Source organism: Phlebotomus papatasi, unplaced genomic scaffold, assembly GCF_024763615.1.
Source record: "Phlebotomus papatasi isolate M1 unplaced genomic scaffold, Ppap_2.1 HiC_scaffold_220, whole genome shotgun sequence".
NCBI lineage: Eukaryota > Metazoa > Arthropoda > Insecta > Diptera > Psychodidae > Phlebotomus > Phlebotomus papatasi.
Window position 1 is genome coordinate 6,726 of NW_026604457.1, and position 21,353 is coordinate 28,078.

Here is a 21,353-nt window from a genome sequence, read left to right on the forward strand (position 1 = left end):
GTTTTTTAGTAGGACAATATCATTAACTGAGAAATTAATAGGATTCTTATTTCTATCATAGTATTTTTTAGATACAATCTTGTCTTTATCTAAAGTTTTTCTGACAAAATTCCACGAATTTTGTAATTTATGCTGTAATTCAGCGGAATATAAGTCAAAATTGTAAATTGGTTGTACATTATCATTCGTTAGATTTTGTGGTAGTCGAGCTTTGTTTCCGTATATCAGCTGAAATGGTGAATAATTATGAAAAGTAGGCGTAGTATTATAACAAAACTCAAAATATGAGAGCCAACTGTCCCAATCATCTCCATGTTCATTGATATAGGATCTTAGATATTCATTCAATGTTTTATGATTTCGTTCGATACCTCCTAGAGTTTGATGGTGATACGGGGTGGAATTTACTTGATTTATTTGAAGCATTTCACAAACTCTATGGAATACTTCATTTAAAAATTCTGTTCCCATGTCACTTTTGATGCATTTCATAATTCCATATTTTAGTATGAAATTTTCCGTTAATACTCTAGCGAGAGTATTGGCCTCTTTATCAGGTATTGCTACAATGCAAATAAATTTCGTCAAATCGCATTGCATTGTTAACGCGTACCTATTTCCTCGATTTGATCGAATGAATGGCCCTATAGTATCTATTGATACTATATCGAAACTACTTTGAGGAGTACTAGTTAGTACCATCGGTTCCTTAGTCAACACGCTACTTTTATTACGCTGACACGATTCACAAGATTTGATATACTCAGCGATGTCCTTTCCCATTCCTCTCCATCTATACAGCTCCTTTAATTTTTTAAGAAGTCTGTTTTGACCCACATGTCCTCCAAGAGGGCTAATATGGTTATGATTCAAAATATCTTTAATAGCACTTTTATCAGTTATAAGAATAGGTGGAGTATACAGAAGAATTGATAAATGCTGCAGCTTTTTATTTGCAATTGTCTTGAAAGTTTCAACAGTGAAATGCTGAAAAATTAAGCTATTCAATGACAACGAGAGCTCTCTGATTTTTAAATTTTTACAAGATTGATCAGCAATAAGAAGATCTTGCTCTAGTGCAAGCTCTGTGTAATTGGCTGATATTTTTACTGTATACTTAGATGTGTTATATTTCTTTAGCGCGCTTTTACCACCGTTTGTGCTTTGAGATGGATCGGAGGGTGAATTATAAAAAATTAATTCAGGACAATTCAAAATTTCACAAAGTTTAGAAACTTCATGCACTTTGAGTTGATCAGGCTCAAGTTGATCTGAAAAATCTATACTTTCAAGAAGATTTTGAATATTTTGCTCTTTTTCTTTACGTGCCATACCACGTGTCTGTACAGGCAGAATTGTGAGAGATTTTAGTGTATCCGAATCAATTTCAATGCGACTTAACGCATCTGCATTTCCATTATCTTTTCCCGGCCTATGCATAATCGTAAAATCATATTCCTCTAAATCGAGACGCATCCTCATAAGTTTCGATGAAGGGTTTTTCATATTGAAAAGGTAAACAAGGGGCTTATGATCAGTTATAATTTTGAAACTTCTTCCAAATAAATAGGGACGAAAGTGCTTGACACCCCAGTGTATCGCAGTCAATTCTTTGCTTGCATATGCAATAGGCAAATCTTCACCTATTTCACCTTGCGAGAGAATTGGTGAAGCTGCAATATCTGAAGCGTCGGTCGTGAGAAGAAAAGGCTTTGTGAAATCTGGGTATTTTAATACCCTAGGACTAGTAAGGTCTGCTTTTAAACTATCAAAAGCACTTTGACAGGTACTATCCCACAAAAATTTTGTTTTCTTTCGTAGTAAATTATTTAAAGGAGTAGCCTTTTCAGCAAAATTTTTGGTAAATTTGCGATAGTAATTCGCGAAAGCTACGAATCGTCGGACATCATCGGGATTCTTTGGGACTGGGTAGTTGTGAACTGCGTTAAATTTGGAAGAGTCAGGTAAAACTCCATTAGGAGTCAAACGATGTCCTAGATATACGACTTCATTTTGTAGAAATTTACATTTGTTGGGATTTAATTTTAAATTGAATTGTCGTAATCTATTGAATACCTTTATTAAATTGGAATTATGGTGGGCTTAACTGGCACCAAAAACAACAAGGTCATCAATGTAGAGAAAAGTGGACTCAGGGGATAATCCAGACATTGCTAATGACATCATTCTTTGAAAACTGTTAGGACTAATTTTTAGTCCTAAGGGAAGCCTAGTGAACTGAAAATGCCCTTGGCATGCTGTGAAGGCTGTGATTTCCCTTGAATGATCATCTGGATTTATTAATATTTGGTGGAAGCCTGCTTGGAGATCCAATATTGTAAAAAATTTGGCTCTACCAAGCTGGTCCAAAATCTCATCAATCCTGGGTAGTGGAAATTTATCAGCAATAATGCTATTGTTTACTTTTCGGTAATCCACTACTAATCTCCACTTTTTCTCATCATTTTCGGATTTCTTTGGTACGAGAAGAATTGGTGAATTGTAGGGAGATGTGGACGGTTCGATTATACCATCATGTAACATTTTTGTGACCTGTTTCTGAATTTCATCGGATTGCGCGTGAGGAATACGATAGTTTTTTACATAGACTGGTTCCGTTTGCGAACATTTTATTGATTGCTTGTAAAAATTGTTGAATGTTACTTTATCTCCTGGCAAACAGAAAATATCATTGAAATGTACACAAATCTCTTGAATTGATTCAAGGGCATATGAAGGTACATTATCAAAATTTAATTCGTTAAACAAATTAGTAATTCTTTGTTCATCTAAATTTTCAGTGCCTGATTTTGAACAAGCTACGTGGTATAATTGCAATGGTACTACCTTTGGCGAATAGTTTCGTAAAATCACATCTTTTTCGGTAGTATTTAGAAATGATACGACTGGAATGTTGTTGACAATGGAACTCGACGAGAACACTCCTGGTGCAACTTCTTCCCCTATTATGACAGAATCTTCTGTTATAACAGCATCTACCCTTCTAACTACTTCACTTCTTGAGGGTAAAATGATTGTTCCTTCATCCACTCTGTCATAAAGTGGTATAGATAAAGTTTCTTCCTGTAAATTTAAATGCAATAAGTAACTATAGTAATCAATACTGCATTGGAAAAATTTGAGAAAATCCCTACCGAGAATTCCATCGAAAGGAATTGAAAAATTATTACTGATGAGATGAAATTTATGATGCACGTGGTAATTATTTGTTAGGTTTAGAGTTATTTCACAGGTTCCCAAAGAACTAAAATTTTCCTGACCAACTCCTGTGAAATTTATTGAATCATTTTTAATTTCTCTACGTAAATTTTGTAACTTATCGATTTTGAAAAGAGAAATATCTACTCCGGAATCGACTAATAACGTGCATATTGACCCAATTTGTGGAATAAAAATTTTGATAAAATTGCTTGATGCAACATTTACTGCCAAAACTGATGAGTATTTTGACGCATTGCCCCCGGCTGCTGCTGAACTGGGCCAGGGGCTACCACGTTTCCCCCTTGAGACCCATGATTGCATCCGTGTGGGCAAGACATCGCAACTCCTTGCGTTGATGCTTCTTGTGCTACGTACACACGATTTTGACCACGAAAATATCTATTTCCTCGTCCATTACGATAGTTTCTTCGATTACTATGGCTTCCTCTACTCTGATAATTATTATCTCTCTGCTGAGAATTTGTATTTCCTCGCATATTTCCACGGGAGTTTCCTCTTCCGCGATTTCCTCGACCAGATTGTCCACGTGACCCACGAGAATTTTGCTTGTGCGATCCATTAGAATTTACAAAATTTACCTGGTTTGTATTTTTGGGCAAAGATGATTCGGCTTCATGGGCAATTGAAACATTTTCTGCAAATGTTTCAGCGCGTGCCGCTAAAACAACCGTTTTTAGATCAGTTCTTAAACCATTCTTGAATGAGCTAGCAGCTACAGTATCATTAATTGCTCGAATAATACTAGAATTTTCACCGTTCTGGGCCAGAATTTGAATTTTAGATAGTTCAAATGAAAGTTTTTCAATTTTTTCCGCATATTCAGTCACTGAACTATTTCCTTGTTTTGATTGAGAGAGTTCTTGAGTGAGAGTCGCAACGGTTTTACGACACTCAAACCGATCTGACATTGCCTTGTGTAATTCAGCATATGTCCTGATATTTTGACCAGAAATAGAATTTTTAGCCTTTCTTTTACTTTGATATTTATGACGAAATTCATCAAAAGTACTTTACTTGCTTCAGCAAGAGTATCATTGTAATACTTAACGGCTGACAAGAAATCAAGGATTTTATCAGATTCGCCGTCAAAATCCGGAATGATATGAGAGGCTGTCTTAATATCAAATGTCGCCATCTCTGTAGTTTGTTCTTGTATTGCTTCGACTTGAATTTCTAAATTTTCTTCAATTGTATCTTGTGTTTTCTTTTGAATTTCATTAAGTATATCGAATATTTCCTTTGCAATTTTTTCTTCTTTAAATCCTTTTTCAGCAAATATTTCTAATTGATCTGGTTTTAAAAGTTTTAATAATTTATTATATGATTTTTTGAAATTTTCATGTAAATTTTCTACATATGTTCTTTTACTTGAAGCATATTCAGAAGAATATTTACGATTTGGACCATTTTTCTTTAAATTTGTTAAAAGTTTTTCTAATTCAGTAAAAATGTCCTCTAATCTTGATAATTCATCCATTAAAATTGCATATAATTGTTTTTTTTTTCTATTCTTGACCTAACCCATTCACTGTTATTGTTTATGACCTTACTCAACAATGCGTTCCTGCCTGGGTCGCTCTGCCTCGTGTACTCAGCAAATTCAGCATTACGTCTCTGGTTGCGGTTGCTGGCAGCAAACTCGATGGTGGTGTAAATTCAGCAACTTCTGCTTGGTGCATTCCTCTTTATGGACTCTGTACTTGATGTTTCAACTTGATGACTCTGCTTGGTTCTGCGAAGCGATGTACTCTGCACACTTTCTGGGTGTCGGATTAAAGTCCACTGCTAGGACGTTGCTCTGTTGTTTTTCCAATATTTCTCCGTTGTGCAGAATTGTACTTTTTCGCTCGGTCGTCAACCTATGCTGCAGTTTCTGCTAGTGACTCCCTGGATTTGTTGCCAAGAGTCCTCAGCATCACTTGTCTAGTAGCTCTTTTATGGATGTTTGCTCTCCATTTCCTGAAGAGATGATACATCACCCCAATAATTAGGATAACCAGTACCACTGTTATGATGATCTCCAGATATTCCAGATTAACGAAGTCTTTGATCTTGGAAAGATCACATTGCTCTAGTGGATTCTTTACAGAAACTTGAACATCATCGTCGTTGATCTGTACACGGCGTCTGTGGTATCTACCGGTGCACATTTTGTAAAATTTTTACACTTTTTCACATCACAGTCACGATCGCCATGTCGGGATCGCACTTTAATGAAACAACTTTATCCATTGACGGTCGGTGCAATACTCGTTTATTAATTGATTGAGTGCAAGGTACATCGATCATACACACACACATATATCCATATACAACATCCAGAAACTCAAACTCCCAAAGTCTCTATCCGAAGTGTATATCGGAACGGTAGTAGAAGGAGGTACTAAGGCCAAGCACCAGACTTTATGTCAAGTCCAAGCCATGGACGACAGTCCAGATTCTCAGTTCATGTTAACCTGCCAAATCGTCCCATCAGTACTCCAACAAAAACTGCCAAATTGGAACGTTCAGGCCGATCAAATTCCCATTCCCTCAGATATTTCTCTAGCCGATCCGACCTGGTACGTTCCACAGCCAATTGATTTGATAATAAGCAACGAGTTTTATAACGACATTTATACCAGTAAGATTCTACGCTTGGGTCAAGGATTTCCAGTTCTCAAAGAAAGTTGTTTCGGCTGGGTAATTTCCGGGCCTCATACTAGTTCATCCCCAACTGATCAAATTGCCTATGTCGGGACCACCCTAGCTTCTATCGATTCGTCCCTCAAGAAATTTTGGGAAGTAGAAGAAGTGTCCCCAGATCACCTCAAAACTCCAGATCACGAGACAGTCGAGAATATCTTTCAAGAAACCACTACCCGCGATGGCACGGGACGATATATTGTGCATATTCCTTTCCGGCCGGGTGTAACTCGCTTGCACAATAATCTTCCCAATGCCACCAAGCAATTTCTGCTTCTCGAAAAACGCCTATCTAACAAACCAGAGATTAAGACCCAATACCACGCAGCTATGCAAGAGAATTTCGATCTCAATTTCTTTGAGAAGGTACCACCGGAAGAGATCAACTCCACCTCCTATTATATGCCACATCACGCTGTCATTAAGGAATCTCCTGTTGGTACCAAGCTACGAATAGTCAAGAATGCGAGTTCCAAATCGCAAACCGGGCTCAGTCTCAACGACGTAGCTATGATGGGTCCTATTGTGCAACCGGACATTGCCACAATTCTCCTAAGGTTCCGGGAACATCCATATGCTTTTTGCTGTGACATACAAAAATGTATCCCCAAGTCATACTCCATCCCCCTCACAGAGACTATCATCGCATTTTATGGCGATCCAATCCATCAGAGCCAATTAGTCATTACAGAGCCAGAGGTGTTTGCTTCGGTGTAACAACCTCTCCCTATCTAGCCACCCGAGTGCTCATAGATTTAGCAGAAAAGGAACAAGTCCAATTCCCACTTGCCGCAAAAGCCCTCAAGCAGAATTTTTATGTAGACGATTGTCTCATTTCCTTTCCATCCATTCCGGAAGCTAAAGAATGTCGGCTACAATTGACGGAGTTGCTTGCTTCGGCAGGTATGACCCTTGCCAAATGGTGTGTCAATGACCCACAGATAACTGATCATTCCGACCAAAGAGAGAGTTGCGACATATTCCCAGAAAAATCCAAGGCGTTAGGCATGATTTGGCTTCCACAAGATGACCAGTTCACGTTCAAGCTTACAAAAGATTTTTCAAAGGCTAACACCAAAAGAGAGGTACTTGCCGCCATTGCGTCCCTTTACGATCCCCTAGGGCTGATATCCCCTGTCATTGTAGTAGGGAAGTTGATCCTACAAGAGATCTGGAAGGCACAAATCCCCTGGGACCAACCCATGTCTTCCGAGATTATTACCAAGTGGAAACAGTTTGCCGAAGGTCTATCTTCCATTCATTCCCTTCATGTTCCACGCTCAGTTTCCGAATTTAAATCCCCAAAATCCAGAGAGTTGCATGTTTTCTGTGACAGCAGCTCCTTTGCATATGGCGCAGTGGCCTATGTAGTCACTGAGAATGAGACAGGTGAGCGTAAGGCTCAGTTATTAATGGCCAAGTAACGTATTGCTCCCACTAAGTCAATAACCATACCCAAATTAGAATTATGCGCCACAGTTCTAGGTGCCAGACTGATCAAGAAAATTCAAGAGTCCCTCTCATTCAATGAGTATTTTCCATGGACAGATTCGACGATTGTCTTAGGACAAATCAGGTCAAAGCGCGTCAAGTTTGATGTATTTACCACCCACGGAATTTCTGAGATCCATAAGCTAACAGATTCGTCCAAATGGCAGCATGTACCGGGAGTTTCAAATCCTGCGAATATTGTTTCGCGAGGTTTGTTGCCCACAGAGTTGAAAAGTTCACAATTATGGTGGACGGGCCCTAAATTTCTGTTAGGTAAGGCAGAAAATTGGCCTGAAGACCCTTATGGTGTCATGTTCATTGCCTCCAATATTGCCAATGAGAGTCAAGTCCTACCTCCACATCCATTAGAAACAATCCTCAATAAATCCAACAGCTATGTTAAGGTAAAAAATATCTTAGCATATGTCCTCAGATTCCTAACCAAGTCCACGAGGCGTGTTAAAGGTCCTCTCACTCCCACAGAAATCCATGCCTCAGAGCACAAGTTAATATCTTTTGCACAGTCTCAACACCTGTCCGAAGTGAGATCAGCCATTGCTGATGGTTCTATGTGGACGGGGAGGAAATTCAACAATGTTCGTCATCTAACACCATTCATTGACGAACAGGGAATCATCAGAGTGGGAGGAAGACTTGCTAAGTCTCTGCAGGACTACGACGTTAGACATCCTATGCTGCTACCTAAGTGTCGACTTTCAACCCTCATTACCATGCAAGCACACAAGGACAACATGCACGCCGGGCCACAGTTACTCCTAGCAACTCTACGCCAGAGATATTGGCCATTAGGAGGAAGAAATCTTACCTGTCGTGTTACCAGATCATGTGTCGTGTGTTGGAAGAAGAGACCCCTCATGCTAGAACAAAGAATGGGTGATCTTCCTCAAGGCAGGATAGAGCATGTCGCACCTTTCAAAGTATGTGGTGTAGACCTATGCGGACCAGTGCTCACTCGACCAAGCTTCAAAAGAGGAGGTGTATCGTACAAAACGTACATATGTGTCTTCGTGTGTTTCACCACGAAAGCGGTACATCTCGAAGTCGTCGGCAGCCTTACCACAGAGACTTTCTGAGTTACCAGTTGAGGTACTTTCGACCTCAGAATGGGCCCCCCAGCATGTTAACGCCAAAATTGCATCGAGCATTTTGAGCGACCCAGAAGATCACACACACACGCAGTTGTCGCATTAGAAGTGGAGAAGGAAAAAAAAGTTGTTTTACAGCTGATCTTTTTTTTTCCTCTCTTCTTCACCACAGGGGGAGAAGCTTCACTTCTCTGTGAACCGCAGCCAGTGCAACATTCAAAATAAATCTAGTAAAATAAAAGTCAATTTTTTTTCTTTTAACAAAATCTTTTCTTTGCTCCAAACTGTCTTTTTTAAGACAAACCCTTTCCAAGATCAGTGAAAAGTTTTATCAGTGGTGGGTGATAATTTCCCAGCCAGTGCGTGACAATTTTTTGCCAGTCTGCGAAGGAAGACGCCATCGAAGGAAATTTGTTTTTGGACCTCCTTCGCCGCATATTGGGCTCTGTATTTAACCAATTTCTCCACGTCTCTGCCACCAGGTAAAGCCAATTTCACCCCCAACTATGTTAAACCCATTTACCCTCCTTTAAAGGGATCTTCTTTGAAACTACTGATCAATAATTAAGAGATCATAATCAATACGATTTCTATCCAATTTTTGGTATATTAATTTGAGTTTTCAGTGATCCTTAAATTCTCGTATGAAATCAGATTGTAAACCTTAATTGTAAGTAGATTCTTTTTATCATTCAGTAGAAGCTTCAATGCAGAAAAGAATCCAATTACGTTTTGCTTTTTCTCACGATAAATATATATTCTGAATATATTCTTGGTACTTGAGATACGGATTGTCTTAAGTCTGACTCGTTGAGTTAAATGATAAGTAAATGAACATCTAACTCTTTTAATATGATACATTTCAAATTACCAAGCTTAGCTAGATATCCTTGAGTATTTAAATGATTTGAGAATCGAAAAAATAGTTAGTCTTCTTCTTTAACTGTTGCGATCCGTGCCACTTAAGAGAAAATGTCCGTGACCCGCGTGAATCGTTTAGCGCGTATGTTAGTGCGTGGAAGAAGTGAAGAAGAGGTGATTAGCATGATTATCTCTGACAAAACCCCCAATGATTTAATTGAAATGTTGAGGGCATGTGACATACCCAACTTGCAAATTGCAATTTTGGCAAGGTTAGAAGAGTTTGTGAATAGTGGATACGTGCTGTTGCGAGATGAGAAGCAGCAATTGCTTCTCAATATTCTCGCAACAGGCATTAATGTGGAACATTCTTTTGGACAATTGTGTAAAATCATATTTCATTCAAACGAATTCATGGTACCCACACACCGATGGAGAGTCCACCATCCTCGGAGCCTGAAGCACCACATCCATTGCAGTGCAAATTGTGTTGCACCAGAATGATAGATGTGATATTTATACCTTGTGGCCATGCGATGGCATGTGAGGAATGTGCCGATAGAACAATGAGGTGTCCCATTTGTAGGGGGGAATCCCGTCTTCTCTATAAAAAAATATATTTTTCTTAAGGTGAGTTGAGTATACGTTCAGTCTTGTATGCATAAAAGAACCTTTTGAACTTCAATATGTTTTTGTTTTTTTTTTTTTATATATTCAGTTTCTAATAATTTCCGTTTTATTATATTAATTTCAGTATATTTTTTCTACACAATTTTGCTGTACTGCTATTAGATCTTGTGAGGTTGGGCGCGGTGGTGGGTTGCAGCCTCACGTAAGATGAAAGGTAAAATAAATATATTAGATTATATATTTAATTAATTATTTTATTCATTTATTTTATAGTACTAAATGCTAAAAAATAAAATATTTGTTTGTCTAATCATATTTTCATTGTATACTTTCAGATAACATTTACCATAATTATAACATCGTATCATTTTCAACAAAATTTATCTTACCATATATGAGGAGCCCAGAAGCAAAATGACATATATAAAGTGAAAGAAGCAGAATGACATTTATTTTTTGCCAGGGGCAAAATGACACATATTTGTATGTATTGGTGGCTCTGTACATTCTCCTCTCTGCCGACGACTGCTGCCGAGCAAAAGCAAAGGCAGCACTCGTGGACGACAGGAGGTGTAGAAAAAACAGAGATAGGGAAATGCTCTGTGTTGTGGTATTTCGTGAAGGTGCAAAAGGGATGGAAAAACCTTCGCTATGTTTTTTCTCTTTCTTTTTGAATTTTCTATCTGAATTTCATTCCAGCGGCCAATAATTTTCAGATTTCTTTCTTTGCATACGCTTTTTCAAAAAAAAGTTATTTCTGTCACCTCAATGATATTATGGGATTTTATGAAAATCCAAGGGAGAAGTATTAAGATGGAAGTAGTGTAATACCCTCTCCTCGTACCTCCAAGAAATTCCAGATCTTCTGGGATTTTCCTGCATATTATGTGAAAGACGCCCCAGATACCTTCGGTGGTCACAGGATTCTTCATCCCTGCTACAGCAAATCCCAGATCTGGGATTTTCTTGTATACTATGCCCAAAACAATTCAGATACCTTTTGTGGTCAGAGGATTCCAGGAGCATCCTCCAGGAAATCTCAGATCTTCTGGGATTTTCTTGCATATCAGGTCCAAAACACTTCAGATATCTTTTGCGGTCAGAGGATTCTTGGAGCATCCTCCAGCAAATCCCAGTCTTCTGGGATTTTCTTGTATACTATGCCCAAAACTCTTCAGATACCTTTTGTGGTCAGAGGATTCCAGAAGCTTCCTCCAGGAAATCCCAGATCTTCTGGGATTTTATTACATACTATGCCCAAAACTCTTCAGATACCTTTTATGGTCAGAGGATTCCTGGAGCTTCCTCCAGTAAATCCCAGATCTTCTGAGATTTTCTTGTATACTATGCCCAAAACAATTCAGATACCTTTTGTGGTCAGAGGATTCCAGGAGCATCCTCCAGGAAATCTCAGATCTTCTGGGATTTTCTTGCATATCAGGTCCAAAACACTTCAGCTATCTTTTGTGGTCAGAGGATTCTTGGAGCATCCTCCAGGAAATCCCAGACCTTCTGGGATTTTCTTGTATACTATGCCCAAAACTCTTCAGATACCTTTTGTGGTCAGAGGATTCCTGGAGCTTCCTCCAGGAAATTACAGATATTCTGGGATTTTCTTGTATACTATGCCCAAAACTCTTCAGATACCTTTTATGGTCAGAGGGTTCCTGGAGCTTCCTCCAGTAAATCCCAAATCTTCTGAGATTTTCTTGTATACTATGCCCAAAAAAATTCAGATACCTTTTGTGGTCAGAGGATTCCAGGAGCTTCCTCCAGGAAATCCCAGTCTTCTGGGATTTTCTTGTATACTATGCCCAAAACAATTCAGATACCTTTTGTGGTCAGAGGATTCCAGGAGCTTCCTCCAGGAAATCCTAGATCTTCTGGGATTTTCTTGTATACTATGCCCAAAACAATTCAGATACCTTTTGTGGTCAGAGGATTCCTAAAGCTTCCTCCAGGAATTCCCAAATCTTCTGGGATTTTCTTGCATATCAGGTCCAAAACACTTCAGATACCTTTCGTGGTCAGAGGATTCTTGGAGCATCCTCCAGGAAATCCCAGATCTTCTGGGATTTTCTTGCATGTTGTGCCCAAAAACATTCAGATACCTTTTGTGGTCAGAGGATTCCTGGAGCTTCCTCCAGGAAATCACAGATTTTCTGGGATTTTCTTGTATACTATGCCCAAAACAATTCAGATACATTTTGTGGTCAGAGGATTCCTGGAGCTTCCTCCAGGAAATCCCAGATATTCTGGGATTTTCTTGTATACTATGCCCAAAACAATTCAGATACCTTTTGTGGTCAGAGGATTCCTGGAGCTTCCTCCAGAAATCCCAGATATTCTGGGATTTTCTTGCATATCAGGTCCAAAACACTTCAGATATCTCTTGTGGTCAGAGGATGCTTAGAGCATCCTCCAGAAATCCCAGATCTTCTGGGATTTTCTTGCATGCTGTGCCCAAAAAAATTCAGATACCTTTTGTGGTTAGAGGATTCCCGGAGCTTCCTCCAGGAAATCCCAGTCTTCTGGGATTTTCTTGTATACTATGCCCAAAACTCTTCAGATACCTTTTGTGGTCAGAGGATTCCTGGAGCTTCCTCAAGGAAATCTCAAATCTTCTGGGATTTTCTTGCATATTATGCCCAAGACTCTTCAGATACATTCTGTGGTCAGAGGATTCCTGGAGCTTCCTCCAGGGAATCCCAGATCTTCCGGGATTTTCTTGCATATTATGTCCAAAACTCTTCAGATACCTTCTGTGATCAGAGGATTCCTGGAGCTTCCTCCAGGAATTCCCAGTCTTCCGGGATTTTCTTGCATATTATGCCCAAGACTCTTCAGATACCTTATGTGGTCAGAGGATTCCTGGAGCTTCCTCCAGAAATCCCAGATTTTCTGGGATTTTCTTGCAAATTATGCCCAAGACTCTTCAGTTACCTTCTATGGTCAGAGGATTCCTGGAGCTTCCTCAAGGAAATCCCATATATTTTGGGATTTTCTTACATATTATGCCCAAAACTCTTCAGATACCTTATGTGGTCAGAGGATTCCTGGAGCTTCCTCCAGAAATCCCAGATTTTCTGGGATTTTCTTGTATACTATGTCCAAAACAATTCAGATACATTTTGTGGTCAGAGGATTCCTGGAGCTTCCTCCAGGAAATCCCAGATCTTTCGGGATTTTCTTGCATATTATGCCCAAGACACTTCAGATACCTTCTGTGGTCAGAGGATTCCTGGAGCTTCCTCCAGGAAATCCCAGAACTTTTGGGATTTTCTTGCATATTATGCCCGAGACTCTTCAGATACCTTCTGTGGTCAGAGGGTAACTGGAGCTTCCTCCAGGGAATCCCAGATCTTCTGGGATTTTCTTGCATATTATGCCCAAAACTCTTCAGATACCTTCTGTGATCAGAGGATTCCTGGAGCTTCCTCCAGGAATTCCCAGTCTTCCGGGATTTTCTTGCATAATATGCCCAAGACTCTTCAGATACCTTCCGTGGTCAGAGGATTCCTGGAGCTTCCTCCAGAAATCCCAGATTTTCTGGGATTTTCTTGCAAATTATGCCCAAGACTCTTCAGTTACCTTCTATGGTCAGAGGATTCCTGGAGCTTCCTCCAGGAAATCCCAGATCTTTCGGGATTTTCTTGCATATTATGCCCAAGACACTTCAGATACCTTCTGTGGTCAGAGGATTCCTGGAGCTTCCTCCAGGAAATCCCAGAACTTTTGGGATTTTCTTGCATTTTATGCCCGAGACTCTTCAGATACCTTCTGTGGTCAGAGGATAACTGGAGCTTCCTCCAGGGAACCCCAGATCTTCTGGGATTTTCTTGCATATTATGCCCAAAACTCTTCAGATACCTTCTGTGATCAGAGGATTTCTGGAGCTTCCTCCAGGAATTCCCAGTCTTCCGGGATTTTCTTGCATAATATGCCCAAGACTCTTCAGATACCTTCTGTGGTCAGAGGATTCCAGGAGCTTCCTCCAGGAAATCCCAGATCTTTCGGGATTTTCTTGCATATTATGCCCAAGACTCTTCAGATACCTTCTGTGGTCAGAGGATAACTGGAGCTTCCTCCAGAAATCCCAGTCTTCTGGGATTTTCTTGCATATTGTGCCCGAGACTCTTCAGATACCTTCTGTGGTCAGAGGATTCCTGGAGCTTCCTCCAGGAAATCCCAGATCTTCTGTCCCAGATGCATTTATTTTATGCATTTCTCTTCCGATTTTACTCATTTCCAAGTGAAATTTTGCATATCTCAAGCCTGAAGGAGGATCTAAACAGATGCAAACTTTGAGGCCCCTATCTCTCATAGTTTCCGAGATAATCGACTTTAAAGATTTTCTGACACTTGTATGCATTTCTCATCCAATTTTCCTCATTTCCAAGTGAAATTTTGCACATCTCAAGCCTGAAGGAGGCTCTAAACAGATGCAAACTTAGAGGCCCCTATCTCTCATAGTTTCCGAGATAATCGACTTTAAAGATTTTCAAACACTTTTATGCATTTCTCGTCCAATTTTCCTCATTTCCAAGTGAAATTTTTTACATCTCAAGCCTGAAGGAGGCTCTATACAGATGCAAAGTTTGAGGCCCCTATCTCTCATAGTTTCCGAGATAATCGACTTTAAAGATTTTCAAACACTTTTATGCACTTATTGTCCAATTTTCCTCATTTCCAAGTGAAATTTTGTGCATTTCAAGCCTTAAGGAGGCTTTAAACAGATGCAAAGTTTCATGCCCCTATCTATCATAGTTTCCGAGATAATCGACTTTGATCAAAAGATTTTCAAACATTTTCAAACACTTTCTCGTCCAATTTTCCTTATTTCCAAGTGAAATTTTATACATCTCAAGCCTGAAGGAGGCTCTAAACAGATGCAAACTTTGAGGCCCCTTCTCTCATAGTTTCCGAGAAAATCGACTTTAAAGATTTTCTGACACTTGTATGCATTTCTCATCCAATTTTCCTCATTTCCAAGTGAAATTTTGCACATCTCAAGCCTGAAGGAGGCTCTAAACAGATGCAAACTTAGAGGCCCCTATCTCTCATAGTTTCCGAGATAATCGACTTTAAAGATTTTGAAACACTTTTATGCACTTATTGTCCAATTTTCCTCATTTCCAAGTGAAATTTTGTACATCTCAAGCCTGAAGGAGGATCTAAACAGATGCAAACTTTGAGGCCCCTATCTCTCATAGTTTCCGAGATAATCGACTTTAAAGATTTTCTGACACTTGTATGCATTTCTCATCCAATTTTCCTCATTTCCAAGTGAAATTTTGCACATCTCAAGCCTGAAGGAGGCTCTAAACAGATGCAAACTTAGAGGCCCCTATCTCTCATAGTTTCCGAGATAATCGACTTTAAAGATTTTCAAACACTTTTATGCATTTCTCGTCCAATTTTCCTCATTTCCAAGTGAAATTTTTTACATCTCAAGCCTGAAGGAGGCTCTATACAGATGCAAAGTTTGAGGCCCCTATCTCTCATAGTTTCCGAGATAATCGACTTTAAAGATTTTCAAACACTTTTATGCACTTATTGTCCAATTTTCCTCATTTCCAAGTGAAATTTTGTGCATTTCAAGCCTTAAGGAGGCTTTAAACAGATGCAAAGTTTCATGCCCCTATCTATCACAGTTTCCGAGATATTCAACTTTGATCAAAAGATTTGACTAAAGATTTTCAAACACTTATTGTCCAATTTTCCTTATTTCCAAGTGAAATTTTATACATCTCAAGCCTGAAGGAGGCTCTAAACAGATGCAAACTTTGAGGCCCTTTCTCTCATAGTTTCCGAGAAAATCGACTTTAAAGATTTACAAACACTTTTACGCATTTCTCATCAATTTTTATCGTTAATAAAAATATTGATAAGAAAAATGAGTGTTTGATTATCTTGGAAACTAGGAGCGATAGGGACCTTAAACTTTGCATCTGCTTAGTGCCTCCTTCAGGCTTGAGATGTGCAAAATTTCACTTGGAAAGGAGGAAAACTTTGGCGAGAAATGCATAAAAGTGTATGAAAATCTTTAAAGTCGATTACCTAACTATGAGAGAAACTATGAGTGATAGAGACCTAACACTTCACATCCATTTGAAACCTTCTTTAAGCTTGAACTGTGCTAAGATCTGTAATTTTCTGGAGGAAGCTCTAGGAATCCTCTGACCACAGAACGTGTCTGAAGTGTTTTGGACATAATATGCAAGAAAATTTCAGAAGATATGGGATTTTCTGGATGAAGCTCCAGAAATCCTCTGAGCACAGAACGTGTCTGAAGTGTTTTGGACATAATTTACAAGAAAATCCCAGGAGATCTGGGATTTCCTGGAGGAAACTCCAGGAATCCTCTGACCACAGAACGTATCCGAAGTGTTTTCTACATAATACGCATGAAAATCCCAGAAGATCTGTGATTTCTGGAGGAAGCTTCAGGAATCCTCTGACCACAAAAGGTAACTGAAGAGTTTTGGTCATAGTATACAAGAAAATCCCAGAAGATCTGGGATTTTCCGGAGGAAGCTCCAGGAATCCTCTAACAACAAAAGGTATCTGAAGAGTCTTGGGCATAGTATACAAGAAAATCCCAGAAGACCTGGGATTGCCTGGAGGAAGCTCCAGGAATCCTCTGACCACAAAAGTTATCTGAATTGTTTTAGGCATAGCATACAAGAAAATCTCAGAAGATCTGAGATTTCCTGGAGGAAGCTCCTGGAATCCTCTAACAACTAAAGGTATCTGAAGTGTTTTGGGCATATTATACAAGAAAATCCCAGAAGATCTGGGATTTCCTGGAGGAAGCTCCAGGAATCCTCTGACCACAGAACGTGTCTGAAGTGTTTCGGACATAATCCTAGAAGATGTGGGATTTCTTCGAGGAAGCTCCAGGGATCCTCTGAGCACAAAAGGTATCTGAAGAGTTTTGGGTATAGTATACAAGAAAATCCCAGAAGATCTGTGATTTACTGGAGGAAGCTCCAGGAATCCTCTGACCACAAAAGGTATCTGAAGAGTTTTGGGTATAGTATACAAGAAAATCCCAGAAAATGTGGGATTTCCTGGAGGACGCTCCAAGAATCCCCTAACAACAAAAGGTATCTGAAGTGTTTTGGACCTGATATGCAAGAAAATCCAAGAAGATCCGGGATTACTGGAGGAAGCTCCAGAAATCCTGTGACCACAGAACGTGTCTGAAGTGTTTCGCACGTAATCCCAGAAGATCTGGGATTTCCCGGAGGATGCTCCAGGAGTCCTCTGACCACAAAATGTATCTGAAGAGTTTTGGGTGTAGTATACAAGAAAATCCCAGAAGATCTGGGATTTGCTGGAGGAAGCTCCAGGAATCCTCTGAACACAGAACGTATCTGAAGTGTTTTGGACATAATATGCAAGAAGATCCCGGAAGATCTGTGATTTCCAGGAGAAGGGATGAGGAATCCTCTGACCACAAAAGGTATCTGAATTGTTTTGGGCATAGTATACAAGAAAATCCCAGAATATCTGTGATTGCCTGGAGGAAGCTCCAGGAACCCTCTGACCACAAAAGGAATCTGAAGAGTTTTGGGCATAGTATACAAGAAAATCCCAGAAGATCTGGGATTTACTGGAGGAAGCTCCAGGAATCCTCTGACCACAAAAGGTATCTGAAGAGTTTTGGGCATAGTATACAAGAAAATCCCAGTAAATCTGTGATTTCCAGGAGAAGGGATGAGGAATCCCCTGACCCCTGTAGGTATCTGAAGTCTTTTGGACATAATATGCAAGAAAATCCCGGAAGATCTATGATTTCCAGGAGAAGGGATGAGGAATCCTCTGACCACAAAAGGTATCTGAATTGTTTTGGGCATACAAGAAAATCCCAGAAGATCTGGGATTTACTGGAGGAAGCTCCAGGAATCCTCTGACCACAAAAGGTATCTGAAGAGTTTTGGGCATAGTATACAAGAAAATCCCAGTAAATCTGTGATTTCCATTAGAAGGGATGAGTGATCCTCTCACCCCCGTAGGTATCTGGGGTGTCTTTGACATAATATGCAAGAAAATCCCGGAAGATCTGTGATTTTCAAGAGAACGAATGAGGAATCCTCTGACCCCCATAAGTATCTGGGGAGTCTTTCACATAATATGCAAGAAAATCCCGGAAGATCTGTGATTTCCAGGAGAAATCTCCAGGAATCCTCTGACCCCTGTAGGTATCTGGGGCGTCTTTGACATAATATGCAAGAAAATCCCAGAAGATCTGTGATTTCCATGAGAAGGGATGTGAAATCCTGTGACCCCCATAGGTATCTGGGGCGTCTTTGACATAATATGCAAGAAAATCCCAGAAGATCTGTGATTTCCAGGAGAAGGGATGAGGAATCCTGCGACCCCCATAGGTATCTGGGGCGTCTTTGACATAATATACAAGAAAATCCCAGAAAATCTGTGATTTCCAGGAGAAGGGATGAGGAATCCCCTGACCCCCGTAGGTATCTGAAGTGTTTTGGACATAATATGCAAGAAGATCCCGGAAGATCTGTGATTTCCAGGAGAAGGGATTAGGAATCCTCTGACCACAAAAGGTATCTGAATTGTTTTGGGCATAGTATACAAGAAAATCCCAAAAGATCTGGGATTTACTGGAGGAAGCTCCAGGAATACTCTGACCACAAAAGGTATCTGAAGAGTTTTGGGCATAGTATACAAGAAAATCCCAGTAAATCTGTGATTTCCAGGAGAAGGGATGAGTGATCCTCTGCCCCCCGTAGGTATCTGGGGTGTCTTTGACATAATATGCAAGAAAATCCCGGAAGATCTGTGATTTCCAGGAGAACGAATGAGGAATCCTCTGACCCCCATAAGTATCTGGGGAGTCTTTCACATAATATGCAAGAAAATCCCAGAAGATCTGCGATTTCCAGGAGAAATCTCCAGGAATCCTCTGACCCCTGTAGGTATCTGGGGCGTCTTTGACATAATATGCAAGAAAATCCCAGAAGATCTGTGATCTCCATGAGAAGGGATGTGAAATCCTGTGACCCCCATAGCTATCTGGGGTGTCTTTGACATAATATGCAAGAAAATCCCGGAAGATCTGTGATTTTCAGGAGAACAAATGAGGAATTCTCTGACCCCCATAAGTATCTGGGGAGTCTTTCACATAATATGCAAGAAAATCCCAGAAGATCTGTGATTTCCATGAGAAGGGATGAGGAATCCTGTGACCCCCATAGGTATCTGGGGCGTCTTTGACATAATATGCAAGAAAATCCCAGAAGATCTGTGATTTCCAGGAGAAGGGATGAGAAATCCTGTGACCCCCATAGGTATCTAAGGCATCTTTGACATAATATGCAAGAAAATCCCAGAAGATCTGGGATTTCCAGGAGAAGGGATGAGGAATCCTCTGACCACAAAAGGTATCTGAATTGTTTTGGGCATAGTATACAAGAAAATCCCAGAAGATCTGGGATTTACTGGAGGAAGCTCCAGGAATCCTCTGACCACAAAAGGTATCTGAAGAGTTTTGGGCATAGTATACAAGAAAATCCCAGTAAATCTGTGATTTCCAGGAGAAGGAATGAGTGATCCTCTGACCCCCGTAGGTATCTGGGGTGTCTTTGACATAATATGCAAGAAAATCGCGGAAGATCTGTGATTTCCAGGAGAAGGGATGAGTAATCCTCTGACCCCCGTAGGTATCTGGGGTGTCTTTGACATAATATGCAAGAAAATCCCAGAAGATCTGTGATTTCCAGGAGAAATCTCCAGGAATCCTCTGACCCCTGTAGGTATCTGGGGCGTCTTTGACATAATATGCAAGAAAATCCCAGAAGATCTGTGATTTCCATGAGAAGGGATGTGAAATCCTGTGACCCCCATAGGTATCTGGGGCGTCTTTGACATAATATGCAAGAAAATCCCAGAAGATCTGTGATTTCCAGGAGAAGGGATGAGAAATCCTGTGACCCCCATAGGTATCTGGGGCGTCTTTGACATAATATACAAGAGAATCCCAGAAGATCTGTGATTTCCAGGAGAAGGGATGAGAAATCCTGTGACCCCCATAGGTATCTGGGGCGTCTTTGACATAATATGCAAGAAGATCTGTGATTTCCAGGAGAAGGGATGAGGAATCCTCTGACCACAAAAGGTATCTGAATTGTTTTGGGCATAGTATAAAAGAAAATCCCAGAAGATCTGGGATTTACTGGAGGAAGCTCCGGGAATCCTTTGACCACAAAAGTTATCTGAATTGTTTTGGGCATACTATACAAGAAAATCCCAGTAAATCTGTGATTTCCAGGACAAGGGATGAGTAATCCTCTGACCCCCGTAGGTATCTGGGGTGTCTTTGACATAATATGCAAGAAAATCCCGGAAGATCTGGGATTTCCAGGAGAAGGGATGAGGAATCCTCTGACCACAAAAGGTATCTGAATTGTTTTGTGCATAGTATACAAGAAAATCCCAGAAGATCTGGGATTTACTGGAGGAAGCTCCAGTTATCCTCTGACCACAAAAGGTATCTGAAGAGTTTTGGGCATAGTATACAAGAAAATCCCAGTAAATCTGTGATTTCCAGGAGAAGGGATGAGTAATCCTCTGACCCCCGTAGGTATCTGGGGTGTCTTTGACATAATATGCAAGAAAATCCCAGAAGATCTGTGATTTCCAGGAGAAATCTCCAGGAATCCTCTGACCCCTGTAGGTATCTGGGGCGACTTTGACATAATATGCAAGAAAATCCCAGAAGATCTGTGATTTCCATGAGAAGGGATGTGAAATCCTGTGACCCCCATAGGTATCTGGGGCGTCTTTGACATAATATGCAAGAAAATCCCAGAAGATCTGCGATTTCCAGGAGAAGGGATGAGAAATCCTGTGACCCCCATAGGTATCTGGGGCGTCTTTGACATAATATACAAGAGAATCCCAGAAGATCTGTGATTTCCAGGAGAAGGGATGAGAAATCCTGTGACCCCCATAGGTATCTGGGGCGTCTTTGACATAATATGCAAGAAGATCTGTGATTTCCAGGAGAAGGGATGAGGAATCCTCTGACCACAAAAGGTATCTGAATTGTTTTGGGCATAGTATAAAAGAAAATCCCAGAAGATCTGGGATTTACTGGAGGAAGCTCCGGGAATCCTCTGACCACAAAAATTATCTGAATTGTTTTGGGCATAGTATACAAGAAAATCCCAGTAAATCTGTGATTTCCAGGACAAGGGATGAGTTATCCTCTGACCCCCGTAGGTATCTGGGGTGTCTTTGACATAATATGCAAGAAAATCCCGGAAGATCTGGGATTTCCAGGAGAAGGGATGAGGAATCCTC

At 40.2% G+C, this 21,353-nt stretch overlaps 1 protein-coding gene across 1 annotated transcript; it reads left to right on the forward strand.

Annotated features, from left to right (window-relative positions):
* Positions 1 to 5,664: 5,664 nt before the first annotated feature.
* On the forward strand, positions 5,665 to 8,357 carry LOC129808944 (uncharacterized; the record flags this gene model as incomplete). Its single annotated transcript, XM_055858850.1, has 4 exons — positions 5,665 to 6,485; positions 6,563 to 7,317; positions 7,393 to 7,629; positions 7,693 to 8,357. Coding segments are annotated over exons 1-4 (2,478 nt in total), but the record flags the coding sequence as incomplete, so codon positions are not given.
* Between the last annotated feature and the right edge of the window lie 12,996 nt (positions 8,358 to 21,353).